This window comes from Balaenoptera physalus (genome assembly GCF_965194825.1).
Source record: "Balaenoptera physalus genome assembly, chromosome: 20".
Lineage (NCBI taxonomy): Eukaryota > Metazoa > Chordata > Mammalia > Artiodactyla > Balaenopteridae > Balaenoptera > Balaenoptera physalus.
In genome coordinates this window covers 7,524,252-7,538,004 of record NC_138901.1, presented here as the reverse complement: position 1 = coordinate 7,538,004, position 13,753 = coordinate 7,524,252, and the positions used below count along the sequence as shown (strand labels likewise).

The 13,753-nt window shown below is 56.2% G+C and overlaps 1 protein-coding gene across 2 annotated transcripts in view; it reads right to left on the bottom strand.

Annotated features, from left to right (window-relative positions):
• SAP30BP (SAP30 binding protein) overlaps positions 1 to 13,753 on the bottom strand; it is a 34,954-nt gene that overhangs the window by 3,616 nt on the left and 17,585 nt on the right. The window contains exons 4-8 of one of the 2 annotated variants that reach the window (XM_082443265.1): positions 10,687 to 10,729; positions 4,249 to 4,337; positions 2,024 to 2,115; positions 1,135 to 1,243; positions 702 to 753 (exon numbers count right to left, since the gene is read on the bottom strand). In XM_082443265.1, the coding sequence (XP_082299391.1) occupies positions 702 to 753; positions 1,135 to 1,243; positions 2,024 to 2,115; positions 4,249 to 4,337; positions 10,687 to 10,729 (385 nt within the window). The remainder of the gene's footprint in view (positions 1 to 701; positions 754 to 1,134; positions 1,244 to 2,023; positions 2,116 to 4,248; positions 4,338 to 10,686; positions 10,730 to 13,753) is intronic. The other variant, XM_082443266.1, reaches the window with a different exon arrangement.

Here is a 13,753-nt window from a genome sequence, read left to right as displayed (position 1 = left end):
CCTTAATGTATTTTTTAATGTATGCATGTATGTATTTATTTACCGCGCCACACAGCCCGTGGGACCTTCGTTTCCTGACCAGGGATCGAACCCACGCCCCCTGCATTGGAAGCTCAGAGTCTTAACCACTGGACAACCAGGGAAGTCCCTACATTTTTAGATAAAACGTTGTCAACTAATTCAAATTAAAGCAAGACAAAACTCGTATGGGCCAAACAAAACACACCTACAGGCCAGATCTGGTTCACAGGCTGCTGGTTTGGGACCAGGCATCCGAGGAAACGGGCCCTTTGAAATTCCTCCCAGTTCTCCCAGATGGGCCCCTTCCGAGATTGCTGCACTCCCGCTGGCCCCTGCCTGGGACACCGTCTACACCTGCTCGGCCAGTCTCTGTGCACCTTCAAACCTCACCTCGGACACGGTTTCCTCAGCGAGGCCGCCCCACCCCTGGCCCAGTTAGGTGGCCCTGCCTGCACGCCCACCATCCCCACACCTGTCATGGCTGGATCACTCCTTTCATCCTGTCTTCTCTGCTGTACTGTAAGCCTCATAAGTCAGGGATGGGGTCTGGACCTTTCAAGGCTGTATACCCAGCTCCTCAGACATGGCCGGACATGGAGGAGACCCTGAAATCTGTGCTGCCTGATGACTGGAGGGACAGACAGACGGATGGGTGAGCAGGCGGACGGACAGCTACGCACCTAATGCCTCATAGTAGGAGTCTTCAGACCAGCCATGGGGGTCAAACATGTCCTGGAGAAGAAGAGGTTACAGCTGCGGCAAAGGTTGAAGTGCCTTCCCTGAGTCCTCCCGTGGGCCTTCCTGGCCTGGAGTCTCGGGCCTCCAAGGGCACAGGGGCTCAGCTGTTAGCCCTGGTCTCCAGCCAGTCCTCCTTAGGGTTATGAGGGCAGAGATGCATGTGTGCACAGGCTGTTCTACAGGGCACGGCGAGTCCACACTCAGGCCCTAGCCAATCAGAGGCCCCGGGGCTCAAACAGGAGAGACGGGGACTGCGCTCCTCAGCTGGCAGTGCTGCAGTGTGGACCCTTCAGAGGTGCCAGGCTGGACCCAACGGGATGAGCACAGGGCCCCGGGTACCCTCTCTCACCCTCAGCCTCTGCGGGTGGAACATACCTTTGGGTAGTTGGTGCCGAGCTCGTCAATCGCACAGAACTGGATGAGCTTCTCATAGATGCTGAAAGAGGAAAACCGCAAGGCGCTGAGCAGGCCTGAGAGCCGGGCCCTGTGTGGCGCCAGAGTTCAAGAGATCAGAACCATTTGGTGCCTGGGCTCAGGTGAAGCCTTTAAATCCGGCTGAACTGTTCTAAGCAAGCTTCCGGATGGAAGGGGAAACGTCCACTGGCTTGATATTAAAAGTCACTTCTGGCCCTCCAGCCTCCCAGAGAGATGGACTGGGGCCAGTGGCCAGGACAAATACGGTGTCGAGGTGAGGGCTGCAGTTTCTGTTCTTAACCGGACATCTGGCCTTCAGTGTGCGTGGTTTGGTCGGGGCCACCCCACTTAGGCCCGTAGGGGCCAGGGCAGGTCTCGGCTATCTGCACACGAGGCTCCTTCCTGGGTGTGTCACTTGCTTGAGCACTGGACGGAGTAAGACCCAGACACAGTTCTGTTTCTCAGACCTCTCACCTGCGCACAGAATCAACCACTTCCTAGAGGTGGAAGGACCTGGGGTGATCATCTGGTCCAATCCCCTCATCGAACAGCAGCGGACACTGAGGCCTTGAGAGGTCACATGCTTTAGGAGCAGAGTGGGAATGAGAACCCAGCCAGGCACCCCCGCCCAGCCCAGGTCTCTCGGCTTCCACTCTGCTTTACGTGTTCAATCTGGCTCTTCAACGGTAAACGGTAAGCCTCGGCGAGGGTAATGCAGTCTGGGTGATGGCCCTTTTGAGCTCAGGTGTGATCTGAGCTGGGCCTCTCCCTGCCACCTCCATGGCGGCATCCCCGTCCCCAGTCCAACATCAACCACCCAACTGACCCTGCAGGCTCATGGGAAACTCACCTGGGATTCCGAAATTCCTTCTTCCTTTGGATAATGTAGTTCATATCCATTCCTTCCTTTATCTTCCGCTCATAAAGCTTCTGGATCTTGTCCTGTGGAAGAGAAACAGAAGAATGACTATGACAGAACCTCACCGCCTCATGATCCCAGTCTGTGGTCACACATGCTGTGTGGACATGAGGACCCAGGAGAGCCACAGAGCCACGTGAAGCCCTGCTCCGGCCATACGGTCTTCCACCACCCAGCCTGTGACCAGCACCGAGCACAGATAAGATAGACGGAGACCAGCCTGCTTTTGCTTTGCTCTCTTCTGACCCCCTTTGGGTGGTTAGTAGAGGGAAGAATAAGAAGGTCAAGGCAGAGAAGCCGCAGAGAAGACAGTGAACAAATCCCCACTTGGTTCATCAGTTCCTGAATCACTTGAAGAGGTGTTTCAGGCTTTAGTGTTGACGGGCAGGGGCTGAAGGCTGGTTTTGAATTTTAACATGGGGATAAGTCCTCAGCAGGAGATCTAGGAAGGCAGGAGTAGAGGTGTCACAAGCCTCCCCAGTGTCCTTTGAGGGGCGGCTCACAGATGGCCGGTCCCCACCACTTTATCAAGAGGCACCGTCAGGGGTCAAGAGGTCATTTTTCATCCAAACTCCCCTCCATGCCCCTGCCCTGGCTCAATGGAAAACAGAAGAACCACCTGGCAGGGATCTGGGCCAATGCCACAAGTGTCCCCAGGCCCACAGAGATGAGGTCCACAACAGATGGCATCAGGGCTGTCTGGCGCATGAAGAGGCCCCAGGAACCCGAGTCTCAGGGCAGAGCCACCTCTGAGGAGGAGCAGTCTTACCCAGGAAGGCTGGCGCTGGCCCAGGTAAGGGTCACTCGGCCGCCTCCCCCACTAGCGGCAGCTAAACACAGACTGTCCAGAGGAAAGCATTTGGGGCACTCTTCACCTGCAAGAGGAGGTGGGCAGGCTGGGAGGGCCTGAGCGAGGCCCTTTGGGCACATCAGGAGAGATGACCCACTCGCTCTGTTGGAAGCCAAGAATGGCTGGAGGAAGCACTGAATTGCAGAGAGAAGTTCGTGACACATTTACCAGGGAAGAGAGAAGCTGGGTGTGACACGCCTCCACGTTCTCTCTTTAAGGGTGACGGAGGGCAGCCTATCCAGAAGGCTCGGCCGATGGAGGAAGATCTGTAATTTACAGGAGACTTTTCTGTGTCTCCTGGGCCATCAGACAGGTCCTCCCGTTTCAGGTGAACTAAAACGTTTGCTCAAGTGTCATGGTTTCTACCACTAGGAGGATCGAAGAAGGAGAAATACTCTGATCTTGAAGGCTGGGCCGCCTGTCTCCGCCTGGTGGACTGCTGGAGAGTTCTTACAGGCTGTGGACTGTTGCCTGGTGCAGGGGTGACTCGATGCTGGGCGGGTGGTAGGTGGTGGTGGTGGGGGACGACCTCAGCCAAGGCAGGAGACTTGCGGGAGGAGAAGAGACCGTGAGCCGCATCCCCAGCCCCAGGTCCCTTTAGTCATCCGTCCGCCAGCGTGCTGCGGGGGCTTGGGGTGTGGCCAGAGGCACCAGTAGAACCTACAGGATCAAAGGTAGAGCAGGTGGACCGGGCACCACTCTGGGGGCAGCCGTGCATGTCTGACCTACTGTCACAAAGTCTCCTTCACAGCGGAACGTGCAGAGGGACAGGGAGAAACAACCACCGAGGCTGACCAGGAGGTGTAATCCCGGCTGTCCCCTGAGGTCCTGCTCCCAAGGGAGTGACCGCACTCACCGTTCCATCTCCTCAGGTCAGGTCTGCACCAGGTTTCGTCAGACAAGGAGCCAGTGAGCTGGCATTTCAGGAAAACGAGGACTGAAGTTTATGCGTATCCGTGCTTGTGCTTTTGCACTTCTATTTGTTTATTTTACATTCTGACAATCCCTCAGTTTCTTAGCAAAGTTCCCTCCGAGATGGTCCCATTGGCTCAGGGTTGCCCAGAAGAGGCATGTTGTTTTCTCTGGTTAGGACATCACTGAGGGCAGCTAGGGGCCCCAGCTGAAGCAGCAGAGGGTGGCATTGGGTACAGAGCAAACTCCTGCGAGCAGCCTAAGGGAGGTCACCAGGACTGCAGGCTCCTTCCCACTCGGGCCGTCCAGAAGCCTCTTAAAGTCAGACTGAGCCAGACACCTGTCCCAGGCCTCCTAGGCTACACGGGCCTCAGCAGCCGAGCGCTGTGCTTACCTGTAAGTGATTTGAGCATCTGCCGGGCGGCTCCGGCGGGATCTTGATTTCATCAGGTGACATGTTCCGGACTCTTTCAGAAAAGGAGGCTGTGGAAAGAACAGAGAAGAATTCTGTGGGTGGGTGGGAGGCTTAGGGTGGGGGACAGACATGGACAATAATCCCCCCCCTCAAAAAAAGGCCGATAACACACTTTCGAGGAGGGATACACGCTACGAAACAGTAAAACAGGGCGTCTGGAGTAGCACTCCGAGAGGGTGCCTGTGAGTTGAGATCAAATGACCAGAAGGAGCCGGCACGTGCCAACCCAGGGGAAGAGAAGGTCAGGCGGAGGGCACGAGCATAAAGACGGCGTGTGGCCACGTCACAGCAGCTCACCCACGAAAGGCTATGTCCTGGGGCGCGCTGGTGGATGTTTAACACCCAGCTGGGAGGCGGGGAGGGGCACAGCCACGACCTGCAGCATCTGCCCGTTTCTGTGGTGTAAATTCTCCCCATGGCTAATGTCAAGCTACCAATGTGAAGTCGCTGAACTTGAGGCTGGGAAGAGATGTGCACACCGCTGGCTCATAACGTGACCAGCTCCAGCCCCCCAGGGGCTCTGCCCCTGAAACACCCTCCCAGAATCCCGGAAACTCAGAGTTGCTTGGTGCCATCCTTCTCACCTCAGGCTCTCCTACCCAGGCTACAGGAGCAGCTCAGGGTTCCCTAGGCTTCAGGACTCAAAGCACTCAATACTGCCTTGTGCATAAATGACATTTACAAAACGACCTGTTGGTTATTAGCTTAGGGCCCTTTAATGTTTTTTTAAATTAATTAATTAATTGATTTTTGGCTGCAATGGGTCTTCGTTGCTGCACGCAGGCTTTCTCTAGTTGTGGCGAGTGGGGGCTACTCTTTGTTGCGGTGCGCGGGCTTCTCATTGCGGTGGCTTCTCTTGTGGCGGAGCACGGGCTCTAGGAGCACGGGCTCAGTAGTTGTGGCTCGCGGGCTCTAGAGCGCAGGCTCAGTAGTTGTGGCTCACGGGCTTAGCTGCTCCGCGGCATGTGGGATCTTCCCGGACCAGGGCTCAAATCCGTGTCCGCTGCACTGGCAGGTGGATTCTTAACCACTGCGCCACCTGAGCAGTCCACGGCCCTTTACTAGTAAACCAATCAACCCGCTCTTGGTCCACTTCCGTTCTTGGGAACAAAAGGTCTGATTGTGAAGTGAAGAACCACAACTCCCAGGGGGCAATTCCCTTGGAGATCTGCCCCTGCCCACCCAAGCTTCTCTCTCTCTCCACTCCCCTCCACGCTGCCCCTGCCCACCCAAGCTTCTCTCTCTCTCCACTCCCCTCCACGCTGCCCCTGCCCACCCAAGCTTCTCTCTCTCTCCACTCCCCTCCACGCTGCCCCTGCCCACCCAAGCTTCTCTCTCTCTCCACTCCCCTCCACGCTGCCCCTGCCCACCCAAGCTTCTCTCTCTCTACTCCCCTCCACGCTGCCCCTGCCCACCCAAGCTTCTCTCTCTCTCCACTCCCCTCCACGCTGCCCCTGCCCACCCAAGCTTCTCTCTCTCCACTCCCCTCCACGCTGCCCCTGCCCACCCAAGCTTCTCTCTCTCTCCACTCCCCTCCACGCTGCCCCTGCCCACCCAAGCTTCTCTCTCTCCACTCCCCTCCACGCTGCCCCTGCCCACCCAAGCTTCTCTCTCTCTCCACTCCCCTCCACGCTGCCCCTGCCCACCCAAGCTTCTCTCTCTCTCCACTCCCCTCCACGCTGCCCCTGCCCACCCAAGCTTCTCTCTCTCCACTCCCCTCCACGCTGCCCCTGCCCACCCAAGCTTCTCTCTCTCTCCACTCCCCTCCACGCTGCCCCTGCCCACCCAAGCTTCTCTCTCTCCACTCCCCTCCACGCTGCCCCTGCCCACCCAAGCTTCTCTCTCCCTCCACTCCCCTCCACGCTGCCCCTGCCCACCCAAGCTTCTCTCTCTCTCCACTCCCCTCCACGCTGCCCCTGCCCACCCAAGCTTCTCTCTCTCTCCACTCCCCTCCACGCTGCCCCTGCCCACCCAAGCTTCTCTCTCTCTCCACTCCCCTCCACGCTGCCTCTGGCCACCCTGGCGACTGCAGAGTTGTGCTCTGGATCACTCAGACAATGCGCTGTTTGTTGTAAGATTCTGTATGTGCTTTTAAAACGTCCTCTCATGAAAAGGACTATACAGTGAGCAAACAGCAGGCGGAGCGGGGTGGGGCAGGATGAAGGCAAAGAATGCACAAGCCAGCACCAATGACATCCGGCAAGTACTTACTGGGTACCCGCCGTGTGCCTGGCCCCAGGCGAGACTTCTTAGCCCCAAGTGGCTGCCTGGACTGCCTGGGGATGGCCTAGCGAGCCTTCTCCTTCTCTCCTAAGGCTGGGTTAATATTTTCTTAGCACATAAAGTGCTTTGATTTCTGCTTTGAGCTTCACTAGTCTCAGCTGCTGCCAAAGGAGCCTGCACACACTGTAAACACTGAGGCTGGGGCCCAAGCCCAGGCACAGTCTCCTACCCTGGATACATGTGCCGATTCTCACTGTCAGTGGATTCTCACTGGACGTGCCCCAGGAACAGAGCACTAGATCTGCCATTTTGGGTGAAGGAAGAGGACAGAGACTGGGTGACGTATCCTGCTGTGGACTGAGACACCAGTGCAGCCCGGGAGCGGTTTTCACCACAGAACCATGTGCTTCTCTTTGCCCAGCACCCTCCTTCTGTCTCCTGTCTCCTGAAGCAAGGGACACCCAGATCTGGCAGGAGTTCAATCTCATCCTGACTTCCTCCTTCCTCCCAGCTCTGGGCGAGGCAGGAGGTCTAAGCCTGAGGCTCAAGCAGGCTGTAGAGGCCGGCTGAGAGTGGAATCAGCTGGGGTGTGCTGGTTCTCGCATTTCCTAAGCATCAGCAACAAAAGCAAGGAGGGCCGGGGCAGGCTTTGGGCGCACAGCAAAGAGGGTCAAGGCTTCCCTGGGGTGGAAAATGTATGTGTGCATGTGACAGAGGGACAAAGAGTGCCCTCTGGCATTTGCCAGGAAAGCCTTTTGGAAAAACAGGGTGTGGCACTGTTGCCATTAGCAACCCAGCCACACTTGGGCTCAAATGGCATACAGTGTGACAGGGAGAGGGAGAGCCCCTCCTGAGCTCCTGGGCTTGGAGCTGGGCTAGGAATGAGAAAATTCCTCGGGAGTAGCTGGCAAATGAAGGGATACATTCAGGAAACTCGATAAAAGTTTACCTCACAGATTTCAGGAGCAATCCTTCTGTGATTCTGTCTTTCCTAAGTCTCAAACTGAATCGAAAGCAGAAGACATCAGACCCACACATATGGCCATTGAGCAGCCAGCCTCAAACCATTTTCCCTGGAAACACATCGAGATGCGTATCCAGGCACATGGGGGCAGCTCGTGTCTGTGGCTGCTCCAGGTCTGCTTGGGGTGTTCTAGGCAGGCAGCCATACTCAGGATCTGAGAAGCCTGCCGTCAGCATGATTCACCCCAGGTGCGCGCCCAAGTACCAAACCAGTGCTGGTATCCATAGTTGCCAGGTATGAATCTGCGCAGGAGCAGCTAGTCAGCTGGGCTTCTGTAATGGCAGGAGTGAAGGGATGCCTGGCAGGTATTGTGGGGCTGGAAGCAGGAGGCAGTGGAGTGTCTCTGGCTCACTAGAGACCCAACTGGCTTACCACCCAGGGCCACTGTTCCAGGCCCACCCACGGGGCACCGGTGGGGCAACTGGAGGGGACGGCAGGACACCCACGCTTAGCTCTGTCAGGCAGCTACAGTGCTGGGGAGCCCTGGGCCAGCTTCTCTGCTTTCCTTTGCTCCATTAAACCTGGGGCTGTGTATACATATGAAAACGCTGCCCACGCCAGCAGAGCAACCCAAGTCCTACATCCAGAGGCATGAATAAAAGGAGCTGAGGGGCCTCCCTGGTGGTGCAGTGGTTGGGAGTCCGCCTGCCAATGCAGGGGACACGGGTTCGAGCCCTGGTCCGGGAAGATCCCACATGCCGCGGAGCAGCCGAGCCCGTGAGCCACAACTACTGAGCCCGTGTGCCACAACTACTGAAGCCCGCACACCTAGAACCCGTGCTCCGCAACAAGAGAAGCCACCGCAATGAGAAGCCCGTGCGCAGCAACGAAGACCCAACGCAGCCAAAAATAAATAAATGAATAAAATTTAAAAAAAAGAAAAAAAAAAAAGGAGCTGAGTTCAGGCAGAGGTGCTGACAACCACAGTCCCATGAGCAGAAGCCACTCTGTACAGGTCAACTACTACCTCCTCAGTGAGAAATGGGAAGAGGAATCCAAACTATGAGACTTAAAGCTCCACCTGTGTTCTCTGTGGGTGACTGGATTCAAGAAATTGCGGTGTAACTCCTACAATGAGATAATATTAGCAATAAAAAAAAGAAACTATGGATATTCTCAAGAACGTGCATGGGTCTCAAAAACACTATGGGAAGTGTAAGAAACTGGACCAAAAAACAAGCAAACAAACAAAAAAGCAACAGAAAATCCCCCAACAAACTGTGATTCCATTTGTATCAATGGTTCTCAACCAGGGGCATTTCTGCCCCCCAAGGCAACATCTGGCAGTGTCTGGAAACATTTTTCGTTGTCATAACTGGCAGGACGAGGGGGTTGCAATTGGCACCTAGTGGGCAGAGACCAGGGATGCTGCTAAAACACTGTAGAGTGCACAGGCCAGGCCCCCACTGCAAAGAATTATCCAGCCCGAAACGTCAATCGTGCCGAGGCCAACAAATCCTGATTTATAAGAAATCCTAAAAAAGATAAAACTACAGTGAAGAAAGTAGATCACTGCTTGCCTGAGGCTGAGGGAGGAAATGTCTGCAAGGGGAGGGGTACGGGGGAACACTTTGGAGTCATGGAAATGTTCTACGTCACGACTGTGGTGGGAGTTAACACTAAAAGCTGGCGAATCTTACTCTATGTAAGTTACACCTCAACAAAGCTATTTTCAAAAAGTGACAAGGAGAGCACAAGTGAAAGCCGGTTGTGGAAGAAGTCGGGGCTGAGATGGCTGGTGCCCACACACATTGCACCGCTCGCCAAGCGCTGCCAGCAGGAGTGAAGGGCGCTGCCTTGTTGGGCTCCTGGGCAGGCGCCTCGGACCCCATGCCCCACCCCCAGCGTCTCGGTGTGAACAGCAGGGACCGGAGGCGAGAGGAGGCCGAGGCTCCAGGCCATCCCCCACTCGGGGAAGGCCACGGGAGGCCCAGTGAGGCTGTGCTCTGTTCTCTCTGCCCGTGAAGCCCACTGGGCCACCCCTACAGCGCCATTTTCCAAGAGCAAACTCAAAGGTTTTAGGAAAATTTGGGTTTTTATAGGGTGGGAAAGACTCATACCCCACTCATCGGAAAACTCGGGGATAAAGGCAGGATCCCACTGGGCATCTGGGCTGCTCAGTGTGGTCACGCTGCTACCCAATCCTTCCTCAGAAGACAAATATAATGAACAATTTTCAGTTCTTTCAGTCCGGAAAACCAGAATGGGTCCCTATCTCCCATCACCGGTGAAGGGATCCTATCCAGAGAAAGGTCAGGTTGGAGGGGGTGCAGGAAGCAGCATTTCCAGGCTGAGTCCGGGGCTTCCCAGGGCAGAGTAAGTACGTCTCAAAGGCTCCATCTGGAAGCAGAGGAGCGGGCTCTGCAGGCCGCCTGAGAAGCAGGGCCACGGGGAGCAGGAACCCGCTTTGTGAAGACCAGTGGAGCAGGCGGAGAGAGACAGAGAGAGACGGGCACAGTCGCCACAGAGAGGGAGGGCAGGTCCCCCCACCGTGAGGTTGTGCCAGGCCTTGGGAGAGCCCTTACAAAGTCCGTGGCCAAACTGAAGGAGCTGAGAGGCTTCCTAAAAGGATTAAGAGGCTGAGGTTAACACGGAACTGGGATGACACGTGTGTCACTTTCCAGAAATGTAACCGCCCTGGCCAGTCACACAAAGGGCCCCAGACCCCAGGGCTGTCAGGCATGTTCCCTCCTGGGGACAGAGTAGGGTGCCAGCAGAGGCCACATGTTTGCTCCTTGAGCCCATGAATATGCCAGTGGAGGGGGCTGCGGGGGTACAAGGCCGGAGGACGGGCGCAGGGCACAAGGGGAACGAGCTCCCAGCTGAAGGGGGCCCTGAATCCCTCTTGACAACACTGGCAAATGACCAAAGCCCAGTGAAACGCACCATGAATCTGATTGTCAAAGAAGAATTTTTCCCTGGGTGTCTTATCCAGACGTCTTAGAAAATGCCAAAGGCCCTGTGAGAGTCTGAAGACGCAGGCTTGCGGCAGAACAGTTGCCTTGGCCGAAGCAGAGAGAAGCCGCCTGCGTGGCTGGAAGCCAGTTGGCTCTGGGTGAGGCTCGGAGACCTGCCCCCGAGGCTCGCCCCCACCACCCCCGGATACTCACCAACTAATTCCTGGGGATCTCGCTTTTCTACTTCTGGGTTATCCTGCAAAAGAAAAACAGAAACACAAGGAGTAAGCCCGGGCCTCCTGACCCACAGTCACTCTCCTCACTGACACCACTCAGGATTTTTAAGGAAGGAGAAAAGGTGAAAGCACGGTAAAGAGCCCCGAGAGTGAGCGGATACTTTGGGGGATCCTGGGACCCCTGAACCTCCGAATACCCCTCCTTCCTTCATCAGAGCAGCTGGGATGCTCCCGACACCTGCTTGTCTCCTCCACGGCCCCCAGCAGTGACCAGTACCCCCAACGATGAGGAAAGCAAACACCAGCCAAGGACGGCTGCCCACCTGGACCCTGCTCGCTGCTCTCCCAGGGCCCGCCAGCCGCCCCAGAACACCAGCGCCTCCAGCTGGTGCCCAGGAAGCAAGAGGTGGCTACTTCACAACACGAGAATCGCAAGACCAAAACGCAAAAGACTGTCTGCTCCCGAGAGATTTTTCTTACTCTCAGTTTCAGCAAAAAAAGAGAGGCTTTATCACGAGGGGGTAGCTCATGGAACCGGGGGGCAGGCAGGCAGCGGGCCTTCAACAAGTCACGGCACTGGCCCCAGGAAGCCCCGGCTTGGAGGCAGCCTCGCTGTGGCTCTCGCTGGCCCACCTGTCAGCTCGCCTTACGTTGGCTCACAGTCTCGCCAAAGAAAAGCTTTCTCTGACCCTTCCTGCAAACCCCCATCCCCAGCACCCACTCCCACACGTCCTTCAGTTCTGGCGGCGTGCAGAGCTCTAGGAGCAGAGGTTTCTCATCAGACTGCTCTGGACTTGCTCTGGATTTCACTGCTCAGAGCAAATGCTTCATCTAAACCAAATCAGCCCGGAGAAGGCACCGTCCCAGCCGTGGTCACACACCCGGGCACCTTGGGGAGGAAGGCCTTTCCTTGCTTCTGCTGCCCCAAATGCACAACGGCAGGAACGTACCTGCTTTCCCCATTTCTGGGGAAACCGAGCCCCTCAAACACAGTTAGGTCAGGGGTCCCAAGTGCCATAACACGGTAATGATCACAGTGGCAGAAGCTGTGCTCATGAGATTGTTGGCTCTCACGCCCCCTCCCTCTGGTTGGTGAGGGAGGACATAAGACAGTAACAACTCTGGACCCGATGGGCACATGGAAACGGCCGTGGAGCTCTGCGCACTCCGCTGACACGAAGCAATGTTACACCGAGGTGACGTCTCAGAAGGGAAGGGGCAGGAAGACCACCCCCCGCCCCCGGGCTCCACGCCAAGACCAGAGCAGCAGTTCTTAGCCCCCTTCTCCAAAAAGTCCCTCCTGGTTCTGGGACAGGCCAAAACCCCCTCGTTCTTCGGCACACTGCAGCTCTTCATTCGACCTGGACGGGCATAACGTCCAGGCCAGGCTGCTTAGCAACCGTCTCCTCCAGCCACCCGCCCCCTGCCGATCAGGTGGGCAAAGCGGAGGCGCACCCGAGGGCTGCCGTGCCAAATTCAGGCTGCTTATCCACCAGCTGCTCGCCAGAGAGAGCCGGTCTCCACGGGTCCCACAACAATCCCTTCGTAGCTGTGACTCCGGAGGAACCAATGTTAAAGAGCCTGGCAGTAACAAAACATTGGACTGTAGAAGGTCCTTAAATTTTACCTCTAGGGGACAGCTTTCTGGGTGCTAATTGTGGGAAAGCATCAGGTGGGTACATCCTTCCTCCCCTCCCGGGCCATTTGGCTGGTCATACAGGACTGACCCGTTAACTCTTCAAAGGCCCCCTAGAGCTCTTTCCCAAAGCACTGCCCCAGCCCCTTTCGTGGGCAAAATGCAGAGCAGCGAGGAAAGAGGCAAGATATCCACGTGGGAATTCAGCCGCATCTGCTCCAGAGGCACAGGAAGTTAGTCGCCAAACAGGCAGCTTCTCTTCAAAGGGGAAAGTACTTGTTCACACCAGGGGCTCCTCGGTGAGATTAAAGGCTGTGAGGCTCCCTGGGGCTCTCCTGTGCCCCAGCGACGGGAGGGGGAGGGGTGGGGAGAGGTGGGGATTCCTGCATACCACAAGGTCCTGGCCTGGCTTAGCTGAGGTCTGTTTAGTCACATCTCTGGGAGAAAAAGAAATGATAGGGCAAAATCACAAACAGGAAGTTTTTTCCACTTCTTTCAGTCTTTCCTTTTTTGGCTTGGCTCCTCATTTCCCCCCAAGTTTATCTTTTTACACATGCCACAAAACAAAAAAAAATTGGTTTCAATCTGCCAACTAGTCTAGTCTCTGGTTTTCTGCCCTCACAGGGTACACACACACACACACACACACACACACACACACACACGGACAGAAGGGGCAGGTACTGCCCAGAGAGCGCGCGCGCACACACACACACACACACACACACACACACACGGACAGAAGGGGCAGGTACTGCCCAGAGAGCACCCGAAGTCCCCTGGAGCTATGGCCTCTTATTCAATCCCAAACCCAGCACCCCCAGGAAGAAGTCCCACCCCACCTTCCCAGCAGCGGAATCCAGCTCCACACTATCCCCAAGCAAAGTATCGACCAATGGACCATGGACCCAACCGCAAGCAAGAGAAGATTCTCCTGCCTTGAGAGACTCCTGAAAGCCAAACGTATAAATGAGTCTCCACAGACTGGAAGCCATATCATTCTGCACAAAGGTCTCCTGGAAAGACTTTGGAATCTGTCGTTGTTCAGATCCCCCATTCGTGTGTCACATGTACCCGTGTGACTCCTAAGGCCCTGGAGAATCAAACAGTGGGACTCTGTGACTCCTGGTGGCCACACCTTGTTACGCTTTAGAATGGAATTCCTCTGCCCTCTGACGTGAACAAGCTGGTTGTGGGCCTGCTGAGTTCCTGGGCATGTGGTGTGGTACCAAGGTGCCCCCAAAGAAGAAAGCCGACGACGCGGTGCTTCCGGATCCTAAAGCAGCCTAACCCCGCCCCCGGCCCCTGCCCTGAGCCCGAGAAGAAGGGCTTGGCTCTGCCCCACAACAAAGGGCCTGAGCCGCAGCATCACATGCTCTTGGAGTGGAGTTGGGTGCAGGACTTCAAG